Source organism: Lissotriton vulgaris, chromosome 3_2, assembly GCF_964263255.1.
Source record: "Lissotriton vulgaris chromosome 3_2, aLisVul1.2, whole genome shotgun sequence".
NCBI classification, from domain to species: Eukaryota; Metazoa; Chordata; class Amphibia; order Caudata; family Salamandridae; genus Lissotriton; species Lissotriton vulgaris.
Window position 1 is genome coordinate 8,907,730 of NC_141690.1, and position 19,721 is coordinate 8,927,450.

The window sequence follows — 19,721 nt, forward strand, 5'->3', positions numbered from 1 at the left end:
CACCCTCTTGGGTCCAGGGCAGACAGGACTTGAGCGAGCGTGAGCATTTTGAACTTATTTTTGAGGAGGCAAGTGAGAGAGAGAGTAGGTCTCGGATTGGAAGAAGTTCTTAGTCTTCCTTGGGCACAAGAATGTAACTGGTAAAACCACAACCTACTTCTCGAGCCAGCACCCTTTCTATGGCTCCCTTGGCCAAAAAAGTTGTCACTTCCTGGCGGAGTAAGGAGAGCTTGTCCTCCATCAGTCTGTTGCAAGTCGGTGACATGGGTGGAGGGGAGATCACGAAGAGAAATCAGAAGAACCCAATGGTCTGAAGTTCTTGACCTCTAAGGGGACAGGTGATGATTTATCCTGCCTCCCACTGGATGCCCATGATCGTAACAGGGCTAACTAAAGGGGTTTAGAGGCTGCGGCTGTGTAGTAGACCTGCCCCACCTCAGGCCATCTGACCCACAGGGTCTACGGGTACCGCGTCCTCAGCCCACGCAGAGGCTGGGAAGTTTGCATGCTGAGGTGGGTAAAGACGAGGCTGGAAAATCCTTCCGTCACCACGAAAGGAGCGACAGGCTGACTGAGGTTGATGAAGGGCCATGAATAGGCCCAAGGCCCTGGCAGTAGCCCTGCTATGCTTGAAGCGCTCCCCAAATACCAGCCTACAGAAATAGGGCTCAGGCACCAACCTAGAAGGCATGCCTCCAGTAGGCGCAGGAGTCAAAGTCAGGCAATGCCACCTTAGCACCATGACAGAATCGCGGATGAGAATGGGGATGGTGCAGCTGGAGGCACCAGGAGTGTTGGTATTGTGACCGGCGCTAGTGAAAGTTGAGGTAGTACGACAGGCACCAGTCAAGATCCATCCGTAAATCCAAGGGGCCTGACTGGAGCCGGGGACTGAAACGCCAGCTGAGAACCAGAGGGTCCCTCCAAAAACCTGCAGGCTCCACCGGGCACCAGCGGAAATGAGCCCCTCTAATATGAGGTGCATGACCTTATAGAACTCGTAAAAGTTGGGCGGGGGTCACTCCGGCTCCCAGCAACTAGAGAGACGCTCAGCCAGCCCACGATCAACCGCAAAGAAAGGCCTCATATGACCATGCTCACTTATCCTGTCGGATGACTTCAACAAATGAGGCAAAGTGGAATTGGGACTTACGCGAGGATGACTAGGATCTTGGGCTCCGCGACCGATCCAGCACCTTCCTCTTGACCGGGATCAAGATCGCCGCACATCGAATGTCTAGAAGCTGGAGGGAGATCTCGCAAAAGGCTGTGGGGTGCATGATGCAGCTGTCGGCAGAGGTCTAGCGTTGTGATTGTGCTCCCAGCACCAGAGGAAAACAAGGGCGACACATTTTTCAGTGACAGGAACCGCATGGTTTGAAGCCGGCCTTCCAAGTTTTAATCCTGCCTCACTAGGAGAAGATTCTAAAACTAGTGCGATAAAAAGTTTTAAAAGGTCAGCAAAACAATTACTGGGAGTAGCTCTCTCCGGATCTTTGCTGACTGGCACGGAATAAAAAGAACTGATGTCAGCATGCTGGGGTGGAACCTATATAGACACTGAACACATCATACCAGCGTGGATAATGCCATGTGGAGATGAACGACGTCACTTACTGGCGCGCGGGGGTACTGCTCATGCAAATATTTTTTCTGATCCAATCTGACACCTGGGTCATAATTCTAGAGTAAAGAAGCCGCGGCTAGAAGTCTTGATCAGATATTTGTCAAGAAAAAATATGAACATTTCCATGATTTCTTCTGACAAATCACATAGTAATCTTTTAAGAAATCAAAAGGACCACCTCCAATGAGTTGCAATTACCTGTCTACGACAGCAATAGTTCATGAACCTCAATTTGTGGAGTAGTGTGGCTCACTGGTTAGAGGCGGCAGACCCGGAAGCAGAGAACGGCCAGGGACCAGGGTTCAATTCCCGACGCGGCAGGGTCGTGGACCAGGGTCAGCGGACTCGATAATTCTCGCCTCGGTGCCTACTCTAACCAGGGATCACACTCGGCAACTCTGGGCATTAGCTTGCCTCATCTCTACAACGGCCCCCCACATTCGCAGGGGATGCCTGGTTTCACCTTGGAGATACCCAGTAGGGACCATCTCACAGGGATAGCCAGGACGGGTTCCCCAGCGGTCTACAGCGCCACGACGCCTCAGGGCAGCAGTGCGCTTTACAAGACACATACATACATACATACAATTTTGAATGACCACCTTCAATACAGTTATGATGGCTGCTGGTGGCCCCAGTGTTTAGTATTATCAAATCCTACATGGCTATGTGTCGATTAAGAGCAGGATTATGGTCTTTCATGATTCTCAAATTATCATAATCGTTTGTTGTGGAGTTAACAGGTCTCCGAAAGTGGATTTTGTAAATCAAAAGAAGAATGATCAAAGAATATTTTTTGATCAAGTCTTTATGCCTTATTATATTCAGATACTTTGGTTTTGGGATTTGAGAAGCTAGGATGCCTCAAGCTGCTCATCCTCTCTTCTGAGACAAATTTCTGAGGTCACAGAAACCCTGCCCCCAGACAGTCTGAGTGATATCTCCATTCTAGTTATCTGATTCAATAAATTTCATGTTAAGTAGCACACCATTGACAGTGCCTCAGAGTGCTGGAAAATATCAAAGAGTTTTAGGATATTTTATCAATTCGAAATATCACGATTACCTTCTGATTTGTATACATAGGAGAAATATAACATTGTGGTCTTCTGGTTCCTATTGCCCTACCAAATTTTGCTGGTAATACTATCCTCAGATTGCAGGGAAGTGTTACGGTGTTTGTATAACGCTGCTAGCGGATCTGATGTCCGAGTCCCTTCGACAGGAATATGCTCATCAGCGCTTTTGTTTCTTTGTTGAGTTGTAACATCAGCTGTGGCTAATAGAGACTGTGGCACAATCCTTTTATCTCCTATGTATAAACTCACTGTAGCTTCAAGGATAGAGGGATCTGATGGGAGGGCTAGGTGGCGCACTAGCGGAATGGCCGCGTTCCTGTGAGGCTCCCGCTGTCCGGTCTTTTATCCTGAATTTATCCTGGTCTACGGCCCCTTGAGAAGTCATGGACTGTTGCCCTTGGTCGATTAAGTCCTAGTGCTGCACAAAGACTGCTTTAATTTGCTGTTCTGCGGTAATTGGGGGAGATTTGCTGCCCTCGACACACCCGCGGAGTGACTTAGAGACGCTGTGGAGCTCAAGGCGAAGAGCGGCGGCTACGGGAGTACTGTGGATTCCATGTGGTGAGCGGGCCACGTGGAGTGTATGCTCGGGATCCCGTACACCAATTGCTGGTATCGGCAGAGAAAGCGCAGAAATACATCGCAGATCCTCGGCGGGCTGAGCTTCAGCCTTACTGCACCGCGCGACTGCTGCTGGAAGAGGGGACGGACGGAGGAGTGCTGACGCCGCGGAGCATTGGCCGCAGCTCTGTCATGGCGGGGGCCATCACGGAGACCCGCGAGGCTCGCGCCTGAGGCTCGTTGCTCACCAGCCCTATAAGCTGCAAGGCTGGCAGAGAGGACGAGGGGACCTTTTACCCTGTTGTGGGTGATTGCCGAATGATCCTTGGCTGAAGGTAAGGTGTTGACGGTGTGCCTCTGGAGTCTGCTTGGGGCAAGGAGCGGGAAGGAGAAAATATGTGACCATGTGAAGGTATCACAGGATGAGAGACGTATGCTTATGCCCACCAGAACCCCTGATCCGGAGTGCAGCTGAGAGATGGCAGGAGCAGTGGGGGCTATTGCTTTTTCGGGGCTGCTTGGCACAGAGACATTAACGTAGGTGATTGCAGGGTACTGTGGGTGGACATAATTCGGCCTCACGCTCATGGCAATTATAACATGGCAGAAACGGCAGTGACTGCTTAAACTGATTGCCCTGCAGATAGCGTATTAAGCGGTTGTGACTGTAGTGTCTACCTCTGGGACTGAGGAGAGTCACAATAGATTTTTTTACCTGGGAGTGATCTGGATTCATGAAGTAATTCGAGGGGTCCTGGCCTGATCACGGCGGAGTGTGGGCGCTGACGGACGAGACTCTACAGACGCGGGAGCACGGATTGCGTGGCCTGCTGCTCTGCGCAGCCATTATCTCGGAACGGAGACTTGAGGACAGTTCTGCTCCTAAGCACGTCAGGGAACGCCACAACTACAGAGGAGATAGGATTGTCTTGGGCAAATATTAGCCGTAACTGCAATTGTTGTGGGATTCCATCGTCACACCTCGATTTGCGAACAGCTGACTAGTCGGAACCATCATGAGGAGGCCTTGAACAAAGAATCAACATCGTGCAGGAGTGGCATCTGCAAGACATCATGGGCAAATTAGACTCTCGTCAACCGCGTCTCACTTTTGAGGCAAAAAGAACCTCTAAGAAGACGCCCGAGGAGGAAGAGACTAGGACGACTGAGGCGTCGGCTGATGGGAACCCTGGTAAAGGCAGTGAATTGCACACTATACTTACCGAAATGAGGCAGGGCTTCGCAACAATAGCAGATAAGGTGGATACGCTCACAGCTCGCATGGACAATATCGCACGCAAACTGGACAGTCATGACACCAGGCTCAAAGAAGCGGAGCAGCGGATCTCTGACTCGGAGGATGTTACGGAACAATTGAAAAAAGCTGTGACGCAAATGGATAAGCTCATGGAAGTCATAGATGCCAAGAATGAGGACATCGAAGCTCGCAGCCGCCGTAACAACGTCAGAATTTTAGGCGTGCCTGAAAGCACCAACACGGGGCGCCTAGAACACTACGTCGAAAAAAAGATAACAGCAGTCACCGCTGAGGGGGCCCTTTCGGCCCAATTTATAGTAAAAAGGGCATAGATCGCTTGGCCAGTGGCCGCCCCCCCAGAACCCCTCCTCACCCCATTATAGCGAGTCTTCACTATCGGGATCGTGTTGTGGTCTTGAGGGTGGCGAGGGAGAAGAAACAGCTCAATTTCGACGGAATCTCATTCACCATATTCCCCGACTTCACGATGCGTCTCTCTTCTTGCACCCGCAAGTTCAATGGAGTGAAGCAGAAGTTGCGGGAGAAGCAGGTGGACTATGCTCTATTATATCCTGCACGTCTACGCATCACTCATCAGAGAACACAAACTATCCCTACCACGCCGCAGTCGGTGGAGAAATTCTTGAAGATGTTGAAACGACGCAAGAATATCCCGGATGAACAAGATAGGCTGGATGAGGCACCACTGTCAGACGTTGAATGAATATATGCAGCATAGCAGGGAGGTAACCTGTGGAGACGCGGATATGTGTTTACTGGTGTGGAACAGCTGCAGGACTGACCACCAGTGGCAAATTGTAATGTATAACAGGGTTTGATGGCTTTGATTCTAATGCCTATTATTCATGTTCCAGTTGCTAAGTTAATTCTGGGGGAAGTAGCATGTTCTATGACACTAATCGGACGCCCTTGCTTGTCCTGGGGACTAACGAGAACTGGTCGCTCCCTGACTGAAAGCAAGGTTTGAGGCACCCCAATGGGAGTACCCCTATTGCATAATGGGTTGGGTATGTTGGGAGGGGGGAGGCGGGCGGGTAGGTATATGGCTGGCATGATAGGGATGCTTCAGTGGGTGGGGGTGGTGGGGTTGAGAATTTTTTCTGGGCAGGGAAGACAGGTGCTGCGTGTGGTCCACTTTAAAGTAAGGATGGGGTGGGGCAGAACTGTTTCGAATTGTGCTACAGGGCAAATTTATAACATGCACGATGCAGGATGGCAGAGACTGTGAATGACTCATCTTTAAAGATCATGACATGGAATATACGAGGGCTATAAGATGCAAGGAAGGGCAGGAAGATTATGTCATATTTGGAGAGACACCAGGTGCATATTACACTGTTACAAGCGACACATATACATCCACACTCTCATAACACATTTGCTAGCAGATGGGCGAGTGTCCGGTTATTTTCGTCTTACACCTCTTATGCTAGAGGTGTGGCCATATTGATTAGAAGATCAGTACAGTTTCTGGTCTTAGGTGAAGTGCTCATTCCCCAATGGGAGATATGCCATTGTATGGGGAAGGATGGGGACTGACACTGTGACCATAGTGAATTGTTATGCCCCTATTGTTGATACGCCTGAATTGTTTACGACACTGTAGGGTCGGATTGTAAATATTGGATCCATGCACATTATCGGGGGGGGGGGGGGGGGGGGGGGGGGAGGGGGGGACTTTAACGTTGATATGATACCAGCTCAGGACTGGGCGGATGGACTTGCACACTACAAGAGCCAGACTAGAGAAGCCCTGCAAAGTATTGTAGAAGAGGGGGGACTGATAGACAGCTGGAGATTTGCATATCCATTGCAGAAGGAGGGGACGCACTTCACATCTTACACTGGCACATGGGCACGCCTTGATTATTGTCTAATCTCTCGAGGGCGGAGTATGGGTCTCACGGGTGTCGAACATCTAGCCAGAACGTATTCTGATCATAGTCCGGTACTGCTCCGGTTACGCATGCCCAGCTTTGATAGACCTAGGCCACAGTGGAGACATCAGCTTAACGCATTGCTGGATGAGGTGTTTAAGGCGGAACTAGGAGAGGAAATTAAGGCATTTTTTCTCTGCAACAAGGGATCGGTTGACAGTGTTGAGGTTGTGTGGGAGGCATTTAAAGTCACGGTCCGAGAGTATTGTATGTCCAAGAGCTTTGGGGTTTTGCGTGATATACAAATGATTAGGGCCCTGGATCGAGAATTGAGAGGGTTGGAGGCCCGCATGGTACATGGAGAGGCGGGACAGGCGCATAAGGACTTTAGGATAAAGCTGTCAGAATATGAAGAAGAGACTGCAAGGGAAGCTAAGTTTCGGGGACGGCACTGGATAGCACGTAGATATTGCGAAGGAGAAAGACCAGGGAGGGCGTTAGCGGAGATCACTAGGAATCCACGTTTTAGTAACACCATTTTAAAAATTGCCAAGCCAGAGGGAGGGACATGTCAAGATACAGCAAGAATCTTGGAAACGTTTGCGTCGCATTATGGTCAGTTATACACCACGCAGAATAGGGGAGAGGTGGAGCTTGAGGATTTTTTGGAAGGTATTGCCCTTTGCTGGCTGAGTGACGTACATAGAACATTCCTCAGCGCTCCGTTCGAACTGGATGAGATACGCGAGGCGATAATGTCACTCAAAAACGGGAAGGCACCGGGGCTGGATGGTCTCCCCGCTGAATTCTATAAATGTTACATAGACATTATGGCTCCAGTGCTCCGCGAGGTGTTTGAGGAGTCGCTAGAGGTGGGAGTGATCACTTCCCTCTTGAAGCCCGGGAAAGATCCCCCAGTCTGACTCTCACCGCCAGTTACACTGATTAATTGTGACTCAAAGATTTTAGCTAAAGTGCTGGCTACGTGACTACCTCTACTGATGACAAAAGTCATACTCCTGGATCAGGCCGGATTCGTTCCTGGCAGATCTACTACTCACAATTTACGAACTCTGTTCTCTCTGATACAGACTGTGGCGCCTGAATTCCCGGTTGCTGCGTTTTTCTTGATGCCTCAAAGGCATTCGATCGAGTGGCAATACTTATTCACCGTTTTGCAGATAATGGGATTTCCCGAACTATTCATATCCTGGGTGCAACTACTATATACAGAACCTAGAGCCAGAGTCCTTATTAATGGGCATTTATCCACATCGCTCACTATAACGCGAGGTACTAGGCAGGGGTGCCCGCTGTCTCCTCTTCTCTTTGCCATAGCAATAGAACCCCTAGCATGTCGGCTGCGTCAGCTTCATCGCAATAGCGCATTTAAATGTTTTCAGCGCCAAATTGCGATCTCCCTTTATGCCGACGATTTGATGTTCTAGGTCGCAGACCTGCAACAAAATGTAAACTCTCTACTGCGCGAATTTGTGGTGTTTGGCAGGTTATCTGGGGTCCAAATCAATTGGGGCAAATCTCAATTCTTCCCACTGACGCCTGCGGTTCCTGAATTCCCCCTGGACTTTCCCCTGGACTTTCCCCTGGAATGGTGTCATTCTGACCTTCGCTACTTGGGGATCCAAGTCTCTAGAGACAGGGAGGAGACGCTTAGACTTAACTACGTCACTGCGATTACTAAATTGACCTCTACTGTCCCTTCCGTTATCTATGGCTGACAGAGCCTCGCTTATTAAAATGGTGATTTTGCCCAGTTTTTGATATCTCTTCTTAAACATACCTTATTATCCAGGTGTTTTTTTCTTTAGGACATTGCGTACCTAACCGATTAAATTATTCTTGGGTGGAAAACAACCGTGGCTCAAGTGGTCGGATCTGGCGCAGCCTTACGATAAAGGCGGCTTTGATATCCCAGATTTTGAGGTGTACTACGTGAGTCCACAGGCACACTACACCTATCACTGGATGGTGCCTATGGCTTTTATGCCCCAGGTGGCAGTGGAGGACTGGGTGGCACATCCCCTTCCATTGAACGGCCTTATACATGGCCCAGTTGAGGCCTTAGAGAAGACGCCCACGGCAGTGACATGCACGATCGATGCTTGGAGGCGTATAGCAAAACTTCTACAAACTTCATTGCTGTATTCGGAGCGTCTTCCTCTCACTTACAATCCCAAGCTGGGGTTATTGCAAGAAAAGGGGTTCCAGGTATTGTGTCCGCGCCTCAAGGTGGCTACAAGGGGCGATCTGTTCCTGGAGGGACAGTTTCGGTCCATGACTCAGTTTTTTGGAGATCTGCGTCCCACACCGCTCGAGACTTTTTACTATGTACGACTGCGTCACGGAATGAGGGAGATTCTACCAGACTTTCCGCAGGAACCTGAGAGCATGTCTCCACTGCACTGCATGTTGGGATCCGCAAATGGGATGCATTTGGTGACTAGTATTTATGGTAGTATTAGGGCGCAAAGACAGATTTGAGGGATCAGCTCGTTTGGCTGGGGCAACGATCTGGGCAGAGAGGTTACTGACGCGCAGTGGAATTACTTTTGTGGGATTACTGCCAACATATCAGCTAGCTGCAGACTTAAAGTAATACATTATAGGTTCTTGCAAAGACTTTACTACACGCCAGCTAAGAAATATAGATTTCAATTGTCTGACAATGATAGATGCGAATGCTGCAAAGAGGCAGGAGCTGGTTTTTTGCATCTGGCATGGGAGTGTCCTGCTGTGGGGGAGTATTGGACGCAGGTGCACGAGGCTTTGGAGGTTATGGTGGGGTACACATTGGATAGAGATCCATTGCTTATGCTGTTAGGTTATAATATGCAAACGCCCAAGCAATGCAGAAAGTTCCTAGATGTTGAACTGCTATTGGCCAAGCGGCGAGTGGCATGCCGCTGGGGACGGGGAGAGCCTCAAAGTTTAAAGAGTGGCTCAATGATGTCACCTATTGCCAAGAGCAAACTACCATTTATGCTGAAACACAACCGTTGGCAAGTCGGCCTAGAGATATATGGGGGCCACTGAACACTTACCGTATGAGCATTGCGGGGTCGGATTCAGAGGGGTCGACACATGGTAGTACCCCAGGAGATAGGGAAGAAGCGGCCGTTTTGTAATAGCATGTACTTGTTGGTCTGTCCTATGTTATTAGGGATATGCTGTACAGAGAACTGTGGGGCATGTTGTGCTGCTGTCAGGGACAGTGACTGTTCCTGGTCCCTTGATTCAATGCTATGTAGTGCCCTGAACTGTCCTTTTCCACTACTAGCCTTTCTATATTTCAAGCCTACGTTGGGAACTCTGATCTGCACTACCCTTGTATGCTGTGCCCTCTTGAGATTGTATATAGTCCTGTTAGCAATGCCATACCTGAATTCTTATCATTACATGCCTCTGTTTTTGATACTTTATGTCGTGTATTCTGGACCACGCAAACTGTACCTCTGTATATTTTTTTTTTACGAAATACTACAAATAAAGTGAAGGATAGAGGGATCTGATGAAATTGCAAATCATTTAGATGATTGTTTTAGGAGGCTGGAATGGTGAGGGTCTTTAGCAAAAGGACAAAGCTTTCGGCCATGTTCTTTTTACAATCTTTAATAGATTGAATGCTACCCGATCTTCAAGTTGGCCCAAATTGTCCTTCTCAGCAATAGGGCCATTTTTGACCACCTGGCTTTACGTTGGAATCAGTTTTCATTCTATTGAAGATAAACCTAGAAGAGAGGGCCACCTTCTTCCAGGTTCTTGGTTCAGAACAATAGATTGAGATTTCAACTAACGATTGGCCAAGATTGTCTTACGCTGCTTGTTTAATTAATGGGAAAAAAGTTTGGATTGGTGATATCGATTGTGTTAGGCGATTCTTGTGGTTTTGTTGTCGGCACATTTTGATTTCGTTTCTTAAAATTCTTGAGTCCGTGCTTGTTTACGTAAGGCTGAAATATGTGTGGAGTTTTGCACCTCTGCTAATTGCTGTAGTTTATAAGGTTGTATTGATAAGTTTGTGTTCCTTTGTGATGAGTTGGTAGTTATCGATGGAAAATTGGTATTTATAGGTTCAATTGAGGAATGCAATAGGCGTTGTAGTTGTAAAAGCAGACTTGAAAGCTTATAATAATTGCAATAAATATAGGATGCCCTACATCTGCAATACGTTTGCTAAGTTTGGCTCAAAAACCTTCAAGTTCTTATCAACTGTACCAATCAATTTGGAGTTTTCTTGTAAAGTTTTTAGTTCAATGTTTGTGTGCCTCAATAAAGACATGTATTCGACTAAAAGCGATGACTGATTAAGGTGTCTGACATTTTAAAGAAAGTTGAACTAATTTCTACCATCACATTAGGTACTGCATATGCTGGTGGAATGAATTCTTCATCAACATGGCGACTAAGGCTTTTTTTCAGTTTGGGGAGTAAGCATAACTGCTATATTTGAAGATTATGAGTTTTGTTGTGACCTCATTATTGAGAGCTGGTGGAATTAATTTAGGAGGTCTGAATTATCATAATAATTCACAAGGCAGTTGATACTTTTGCCTAGATTTTCTACATCTGCTTCTTCACAGTCATAAATAAAGTTGCTCTCTGATTACAAATTTAAGGATTTCTGATGTGGCACGTAAAATATTGGCTGTAGTAATAATGGTATTAGTTGAAGTCCTTGTTTATAGCTGTTCAGGAGAGAATTGGTCATGACCTGTTCTCGAAGATCTTGAGTTTAAACAATTCGGTACGGATTGCTATTTAGTTAATTTCAAATGGGATAGTTTGCGTCTTTACTTTTGTTGCTATTATCCAGCAACATCTGATTTGTCATGGAACACTAAGTAGATGGATTATTTGTGATGGGCATTAGCTGCTCCGCCCCAATCATATCAGTCCGTTGATTACTGGTTACTTATTATTTATTCCCATCCCCTGTAATACTGAGTGAAGAAGATCTCAAAGTCTATTTCTTGCCTGCAGGTGATTGTTGATGCTTTGAAAGTCCATGTGGTAGTGAAAGAGTTTATATCCTGTACAGCAAACCTAACAGTCACAGAGATGCTGGTGAATCCCAACTCCCCTGGAGTTATCCTTATGTTATCCTAACAATGCTCGGAAGAAATGTCTAGCACTAAATCTTTCACTACATACGACGGTAACCCCCTGTGTAACGGACTTGTGTTTGGCTTTAAGCTTTAACTTTCAGCTAGTAACTGGTTATATTAACTTGTGTCAGTTTTGGTGCTGATTTTTTAAAGGCACAAATTGACAAGTGGTACTTACTTACTATAGATGCAGTGCAAATCCAATCAGATGTTTCTCATGTATCTTTTATTTATAGGGTTTGGTGTAGAACAGTGCAAGGTTCTTGGTCTCTGGGGTATTGGTGCATGAGTTTGTCAAAGCATTCTTTCCAAGGGTCGTCCTGAATACAAAATGTTGATAATGTGCCCAGCCCTCTTTTTCCTGTGCCTCCCATGTATTGTGCCAAATGTGTGTGTGTGAATGGGTTATCAACACAGTCGGTCATCACCTACGCCAGAACTGGAGTCAAAAATACCAGTCGCCCATCCCTTGTGTTCAGTCACCTGGCTACTTGCTTCCGCCACCAGCCTTTGCTGGCAAGCTCACCATTTTTGTTGCGTCACCAAGCTGTTGCTCCCCTCTGAAATCACAGGGTTGGGCACTAACCACTCTGCCTGCTGGTCAGCTTCTTCTCAGACGTCCCATAGAACAGAGCAGCCAGGATTGCCGTTACTGGTCATCTAGGCGGACCACTTCATCCTAACGCACCTGGATTCCTAGCTTCAAGGAGGTGGACATAGAGCCTTGGTTTCAGAGGGTGCCCTAAAGTTAGAGCAAGGTGACTGGGAGAAGACACGATAGCAGAGATTGAAGGGATGCTAAAGTGAAGCAGGAGGAGGAGCATGCACAATACAGACATGCAGCATCACAAAAAGCGCTTGGCATGAGCGCCTACAGTAGGCTGAATAGCATATTTGTTAAGTACCATTGGAATTGGTGATTCAAAACAATGTGATGTGCTTTTGTTATAGGCTGTCAACACTAAATGACTAAAGGTCAAATACAAAAATTAAACTGAAATTAAAGGAATCCTCATGCATATGTAAATTGTGACTATAGGAGCTGCTTATACATGCAAATTACATGAACAAATTAGGTAAAAAATCATGACATGGTTATTAAATTTAAGTAATGATGCACTTTTGCATACACACTTAGAACTACATAATATCCAAGATACTCCATGAAAGGGCCACTCAAAAAATAGTTTAATTTTAGGCCAAGCACATGTTTTCCAGCCCCCTACCGTTTTTAAAAGAAACTGCTTCCAATAAAAGTAAGAAAATAGTACACAACAAAATGTATCATATTATTAAAGACTAAGAAGATTTCCTATTGTAGGGCACACCTCTCCAACTACCAAAGTTGTTATAATTGACTGGCATAGGACAAAGGAAAGAAAAATCATCTGACCTAGTATCGGAGTGTAGGCTTTTGAATAACGTCATTAATATGATGCAACATCGTGAGTAATCTTATTGATAATTAACTGTACAACCAACTAGTAGGAATACTTACTCTATCAAACCCCATTGCACAAAGGTTTTCTATTTTTTTTGTGTATTCTGGACTAGAAACTGGTGCTCCAGCATATACATGTGCCCAAAGCCGAGCTGTTTGTTTAAACATATCTGGATTTTGTTTGTACTATAAAACAAAAAGAGAAAGAAAACATTAGACACAAGATCGCAGTCGTGAATAGTTATGTACTTTCCATCAGTGCACATTTATTTCCTCCAGTCATTTCTACGTGGAGTCTTAAAATACGGTGCAAGAGATTTCCTTAAGCTACTAGTTCTGAAGGATTACTTATACAGAAGTATTACTATTTGCAATGTTCGATGGGCCAGACAAATAGTCAGCACTGCTGGCTGTGATCAGTAGTGGCACCTGAAAAGGAACTGGAAATGGCCTGTGCAGCTTTGCCTTTCCAATGTCATCAGACATTGTTTCCCCATTCAACAGACTCAAAGCTGCCAGAGTTCTATTTCTTGCGTTTGGATTAATAGTTTTTTTTAACTAGTATTTCTTTATTAAAGTATAGCACACACATGGTACAAACGCTTTTCAATACACAAAATTAGACTACACCATTCAAAACAGCACATATTAACAATAAATGTGTGCTGCATCGTGTGGAGATCCTCGAGTTCTCACGGTATGAACAGTGAGTAAGGTAGGTATGGTGGTCTCAGTAACACGGAGGAATCTGTTTGCATCAGGCGTAACTAGTTTGGCATCAGTAGTCTACTAAACTGCCCATCTGGGGCTGAAACCATGTTTGTGGCATCGCTCTAGGCTCTCGTTAAGCGGGGTTGCGCCTCCATTTGTCAATATGTATAGGCTGAGTCAAAGTTCAGTGTGTACCAGCCGTGCATATGGCGGTGATAGAACAGTTAATATCAGTAGTATGGGTCCAGGTGGGTAAATGGGGGACGGTTAAAGTATACATTCAAGTGGAAAACTCGTGCTGCCGATGTGTATAATGTGGATGTTCATGGTGACCTTTCGTCTGTTTTCACCATCAGCTTCTCCAGGTATGTATCCCAGGCACTGCTAAATGGAGTTTCCCATGTGCTATTAGTTGGCTTATTATTTAGAATAAGTCTACTTTGTAAACATCTGAGATTAACCCGGTTATTCCTGGAAGCAATCTGTCCTGATGGCAGACCTATATCCATGCTGTATGGTGGAGCACGAACATAGCACCTGTGACTGTGGCCTCAAAATGTTTAACGTTGGTTGTACACAGTTACGAGAAAGGATCCTATATCTGCCTCACCTTCAAGGAAATGGAGATGAACAATTTTATTTGTAATCCTCTTTTAGAGTGCTCAGGGAAAGGATGCAAGTTACCTTTATGGTGACGTAGCCCAAAGACGATTGATCATTTTCAACCTGTTGAAATCCCTGGTAACAAGTGGCAGATCCGGAAACTGATACTACAGCAGTCTATTTCTGAGATGTTGCACACCAGTACTATCTAAATATGCATTCATCATACATGACTAATAGCATACTGGAGCAGTTAGGCACTCTTCCATGTAAGCATGTGCTGGCCAGCTCCCTACTGTTTGAGAATTCAAACAATAGGGTGTGATTTCTGACCAACAGCTTCTGGGCCAACAGGAAGGTGTTGATAACGGACAAGTGCCTAAAGTAACTTTAGTTTACTATCCTGGCTATTTTCAATTCTCTACATCTGGGTAGTTCCATAGCAAAAGAGAAGGGGAAAGAAAGAAGGTGAAAGAAGGTAGCATCCAATAGCTCCTCTTAGACAAGACATTCTCTTATAACTTCCCATACATATTAAGCATGGCTCAAGGAGGTGACCTCAAGCCTTGTTAGAATGGGAATGGATTAGCCTATTAAGCCACCTGGCACGCATCTTGGATAGACACATCTTGAGAATCCAACAGACACCAGCTTGTCCTTGGTGGAGTGCGTCCTTACACCTTATAGAGTTTAAGCACAATGCAGATTATATTGGGTGGTGCATGATACTGATCAATTAGCAATGGCGGCCTTAGCAGCCAACATGTCTCGCAATCATAAAATGTTGGTCATATTTTACTATTTTAGTCAAACTAAAAACACAATGCATGCATCACGACCTGATAGTTCAGGAACTTCTTAACTAGGTGACTTGAAAAAGATAGTAACAGTAAACAGCATCAAACTGCTTTCACATGCACGAAGGAGCAGTGACAAAACCATAGCCTATTGCTCACAAATTAGGTTTTAGTATTGAATTTCGTGGCAGCTAGCAGGAACTCCATGTTCTGTGGGAAAGGCCAACTCTTCAAGAATCATGCACCCATTCTGACTCATAGTCCTAGCACTAACTCCCCCCATAAACAGTAGGTCTCTCACTCCGAGGTATGTGTGGTCCATCTCTAAATGTCAGATCAAAGTACCAGACTTGGCAGGCTCTCCCACACCCAAGGGTAACCTTAATCTTTAGAAAAGTCTTGAAATGTTATGTTATGTTAATTGAATTTTTGAGCGCACAGCTGCCCCAGCGAAGGGGCGTCCCGGCGCTATATCTGAAAAGGTAACATAACTAACAAGACAGCAAAAGGGGTAATTAATAAGACAGAGGGAAAAGACACGTTTTAACAGCTTTCCTGAAGGCAAAGAGGTCTTCTAAGGAGCGAATGTGGACAGGAAGTGCGTTCCACAATTTGGAGGCCAGCACCATGAACGATCGGCCACCTTGTCTGCATTTTTGGAAACGAGGAACAAGTGCCAGATTTTGGCCGGCAGAACGAAGGCTGCGCGAAGGGGTGTACGAAGTCAGGAGGTGCTGGGGGATGGCGGGAGTGTCAGTTTTCAGAATTTTAAACGCAAAACAAAGGGTCTTAAACTCTATGCGTCTAATTACTGGTAGCCAATGCAATTTGAAAATTGTACTGCGGGCTGAGCAGAAACGCGGTAGGCCCACCAGGGCCCTGGCTGCCGCATTCTGCACCCGTTGGAGTCGCAGGACTTCCGCCTGGTTGGCGCCCAAAAACAGTGAGCTAGCGTAATCGAACCTCGATAGTACGCTAGCTTGAATCACCATCTGGCGAGTGGGGGCATCAAAAAATTTGAGGATGGGCCTCAAACCACGTAAAATGCCGAAGCACATAGATGCCACCTTCTTAGTATGGAACGAGAAGGTTAGTTTGGAATCCAACCAGACGCCAAGATTTTTAAGTTCAGAAACAGGTTTTGGAGGAGGTCCCAGCTCCTTGGGCCACCAGCTAGCACCCCACAGATCAGGATGTTTCCCCAGTACCATCCCCTCGGTTTTGAGGGCGTTGAGCTGTAAACAGTTGGCCGTAAGCCAACTAGCAACAGCCCTCAAACCATCCGCAAAGTTCGATGCCAGTTGGTCAGAATCCCAGTTAAGGGCCACCGTCAACTGGGTATCATCGGCGTATGATACCATTGTGAGACCCCAACTCTTCGCAACCTCCGCCAGCGGTTGAACGTAAAGGTTGAAGAGAGTGGGGCTCAACGCCGAGCCCTGCGGGACTCCTTGGGTGATGGCATGAGGCTTAGATCTAAACGGTGGCACTACCACTTGAAAGGATCGTTCCGAAAGGAACGACTGAAACCAGTCCAACGCCCTGCCTGAAATGCCTGCCTCACCAAGCCTCCGGATAAGAATGGTGTGGGATACAGTGTCAAAGGCGGCACTAAGGTCCAGAAGGACCAGTGCCGCCGTTTGACCTGCATCTAGTACAGAGCGGAGATGTTCAACCATATATAGGAGTGCCGTCTCTGTACTATGTCCAGGTCTAAAACCATTCTGTGTGGGATCCAATAGGTGTGCAGAAGCCAGATGTTTTGTTAAGATGTTATTCACATGGGCCTCTGTGATCTTTGCCACCCATGGAAGGAGAGAGATAGGTCGATAACTCTCCGGCTTCAACGGATCCAATCCCGGTTTCTTTATGATGGGCATGACACAGGCAGCCTTCAAACTAGGTGGAACTGAACCGGTGGTGAGGGATTGCTCCACCAGATGGCGGATAGGAGGAAGGCAGAGGGACGCAGAGCCCAGAAACTGGGTCATCCGGAGAGCCAGATTTGACCTTGGCCGCTAGGAGATTAAACTCCTGTTCCGATGGTATGGGAAGAGTGGCCAAGCACTGAGAAGTACGCAATGTTAAGGTTGTACTAACAGGGTCAACTTTGGGAAAGGAGCGATAGATGGCGTTTACTTTTTCCACAAAGAAGCTGGCTAACGAAATCAAAGTACTTATGGGAAAAGCATACAAAAATGCCCTTTTCCATTCAATTGTCAAGCAGTCCTAAAAAAGGAACACAGTTTCCTGCATATCAAACTGCTTGCACCTGGTGTACAGTTGAATTGGGCCAGCGTCTATGGGAGTTAGATGCCAGGTCTCGAAGAAGTGGTCACAGACTTGCTAGAATATCTCACACATTAGGAAAGTAATGATTTCTGCTAAGGCTGTAACGGGAATACGACTTGTGGAAGTGCCCACAATCTACATTGCTAATCAGCCAGCAAGACTGTGGGGAATAGGTGCCGCCTTTAGTACGGTCTATGTGGATCATCACAACAAGGAATATCACCACTAGCAGTAAAGCCTTCAAGCAAATAAAATGCCTTCAGCTCCAACTTATGTGCAGGGACATATTAAGTTTGTCACAAAAGATACTAATTAAATTCCAATACAGACTGTCCCCATCCGTACTAGGAGTATATTATTATAAGCAACAGATAAGGCAGACAGGAAAGGCACCCGATCAAGAGGTTGGATGCAGGATCTCATCACTCCAAAATCATAACCCCTGATGAGCTTCTCATAGCTATGTCCCAGTGCTCTGTCAGACGTAGTTCAGGAGCTTGGCAGGTACTACTCCCATACAAGAAGCTTCTGGAACCATCAACATGTCGCAGTCTCAATGCACATGACATGACCCACTACTTGGTTAATTGTAGTTATCCTCACTGGAGGAAAAATATCTTTAACAGAGTTAGTCCTAGAGACAGATTGAATGAAGCAGTTGCCTAGGAATCAGTAGCTATGAACCTAGGTTCCATTGGAGCCAGTACCTGCGTGAAGACAAACAGGATGCCACTAAGACCAAACAGCAATGCTTTGTACAGGAACAGTGCATCCTTCATTAGGAGGAAATTAGTTAGTTACCTGTAACACAAGTTCTCTGGCGTTTAAAGTAATTCTACGAACTAACCCAAGGTTCATCCCTAAGGTTCCTTTGGACTTTCACCTTAATGAGCCAATTGTTTAGAAATCATTCTTTCCAACTCCACAAACTACAGCGGAGCGTGCTCTGCACTCTCTGGATGCCAAACAGTGCCAAACATTTTACCTGAACAGAACAAAATCATTTCGCAAGTCAAGTCAACTTTTTATAGCATACAGTGCACCTAGAAAATGTTTCCCTATCACTAAACAGAGCATTTCAAAATGGATATAGAGTGCCATCGTTTTCCGTCATCAACATGCGGGCCAACCTTTGACGTCAAGAGTCCGTACGCACACCTACAGCGCTGTTTGCAGGTGTGTCTCTTCCTGGCATTTGCAGAGCTGCAACTTTGAGAACACGCGCACATTCACCATGCAATACAGCTTAGAAGCTGAGATTAAGCGAGATGCGGCAGTGGGACATGCGGTTTTAATGTGAGATAGTAAAGGATGGCGGAAGGGAACCAAAAGAAAAGAAGGCTCACCTTATTGAAAAAGAGGATAGATATATATATATATATATATATATATATATATATATATATATATAGATATAGATATAGATATATCACAACGCCGCTCCTTGCACTTCCCTTCCTTTGGGAAAAACGGACGGCGAGACCACAACTTCGTGCTGCAATTAGATTCAGTCATTTTTTCCATCATGATGCGTTTCAGCCTCACTCGGCCTTGTTCACATAACCTGCTAAGGAGTTGCCATGCTGTTTTTAAAGTGACAGTGTAAACACACGTAATGTCGTACTTTCATAGACTAACATATTTTGAATGCATATTGATGTTCGTGCAATTTCGCATTTCAGTGTGCAACATACTGCCATAAATAAGAATTTAACCTTTTTAAAAATAGATTTAAGGGGCGTGGCCAAGATGGTGGCGGAGAAGGACGTGGAACCGAGTCCCTCCGGCGCTACGAGCCCTACAGCCTTGCCTAGCACCATCTTGGGACCCCTTTGCCGGCGAGAATAATTGCCCCCCTGCTGCATTGGCGGTCTGGCTGTGGGCTCTGTTTCGCCCTCCAGCACCGCAACTGCGCTGAGAAACAGGAGTGACCTGCGGCGCGCGGGGACCGGGAGCCGAGCCGGGCTCAGACGGCGCTGGTGAGCGGAACTAGTGTGACGGGACACAGAAGAAGCTGCCGGAGTGGAGGGGGCGGAGGCAGCGCACTCAATGCGCCTCGTGTGGCAGAGGGGGACGCGGAGGGGCGAACCGCCGGAATCGCTGGGACCCCACCATAGAGCGACATGGAGAGCGGGCGCCCATACCGGTGAGCCGAGCCCCGGCAGAGCTGCCTACGTGACCCCGAGGCTTTGGGGCCTGTGCGGGCCCAACGCCGGGAAGTTGCGAGGGGGCCTCTGAGGCGCCTGATGCCCAAGTCGTGCTGTCGAGTTGGTGGGCCCCCCTGGAAGGGGACTCTGGTCCTAGCGGTGGTGGCCCCCTGAGTGTGCG

General features: G+C 46.6%; 1 protein-coding gene across 2 annotated transcripts in view; it reads right to left on the bottom strand.

Annotated features, from left to right (window-relative positions):
- Positions 1–19,721, bottom strand: part of UBE2K (ubiquitin conjugating enzyme E2 K) — a 355,329-nt gene that overhangs the window by 53,824 nt on the left and 281,784 nt on the right. For both annotated transcript variants that reach the window (XM_086963963.1, XM_086963964.1), the window contains exon 6: positions 13,048–13,176. In XM_086963963.1, coding sequence (XP_086820089.1) covers positions 13,048–13,176 — 129 coding nt within the window. The remainder of the gene's footprint in view (positions 1–13,047; positions 13,177–19,721) is intronic.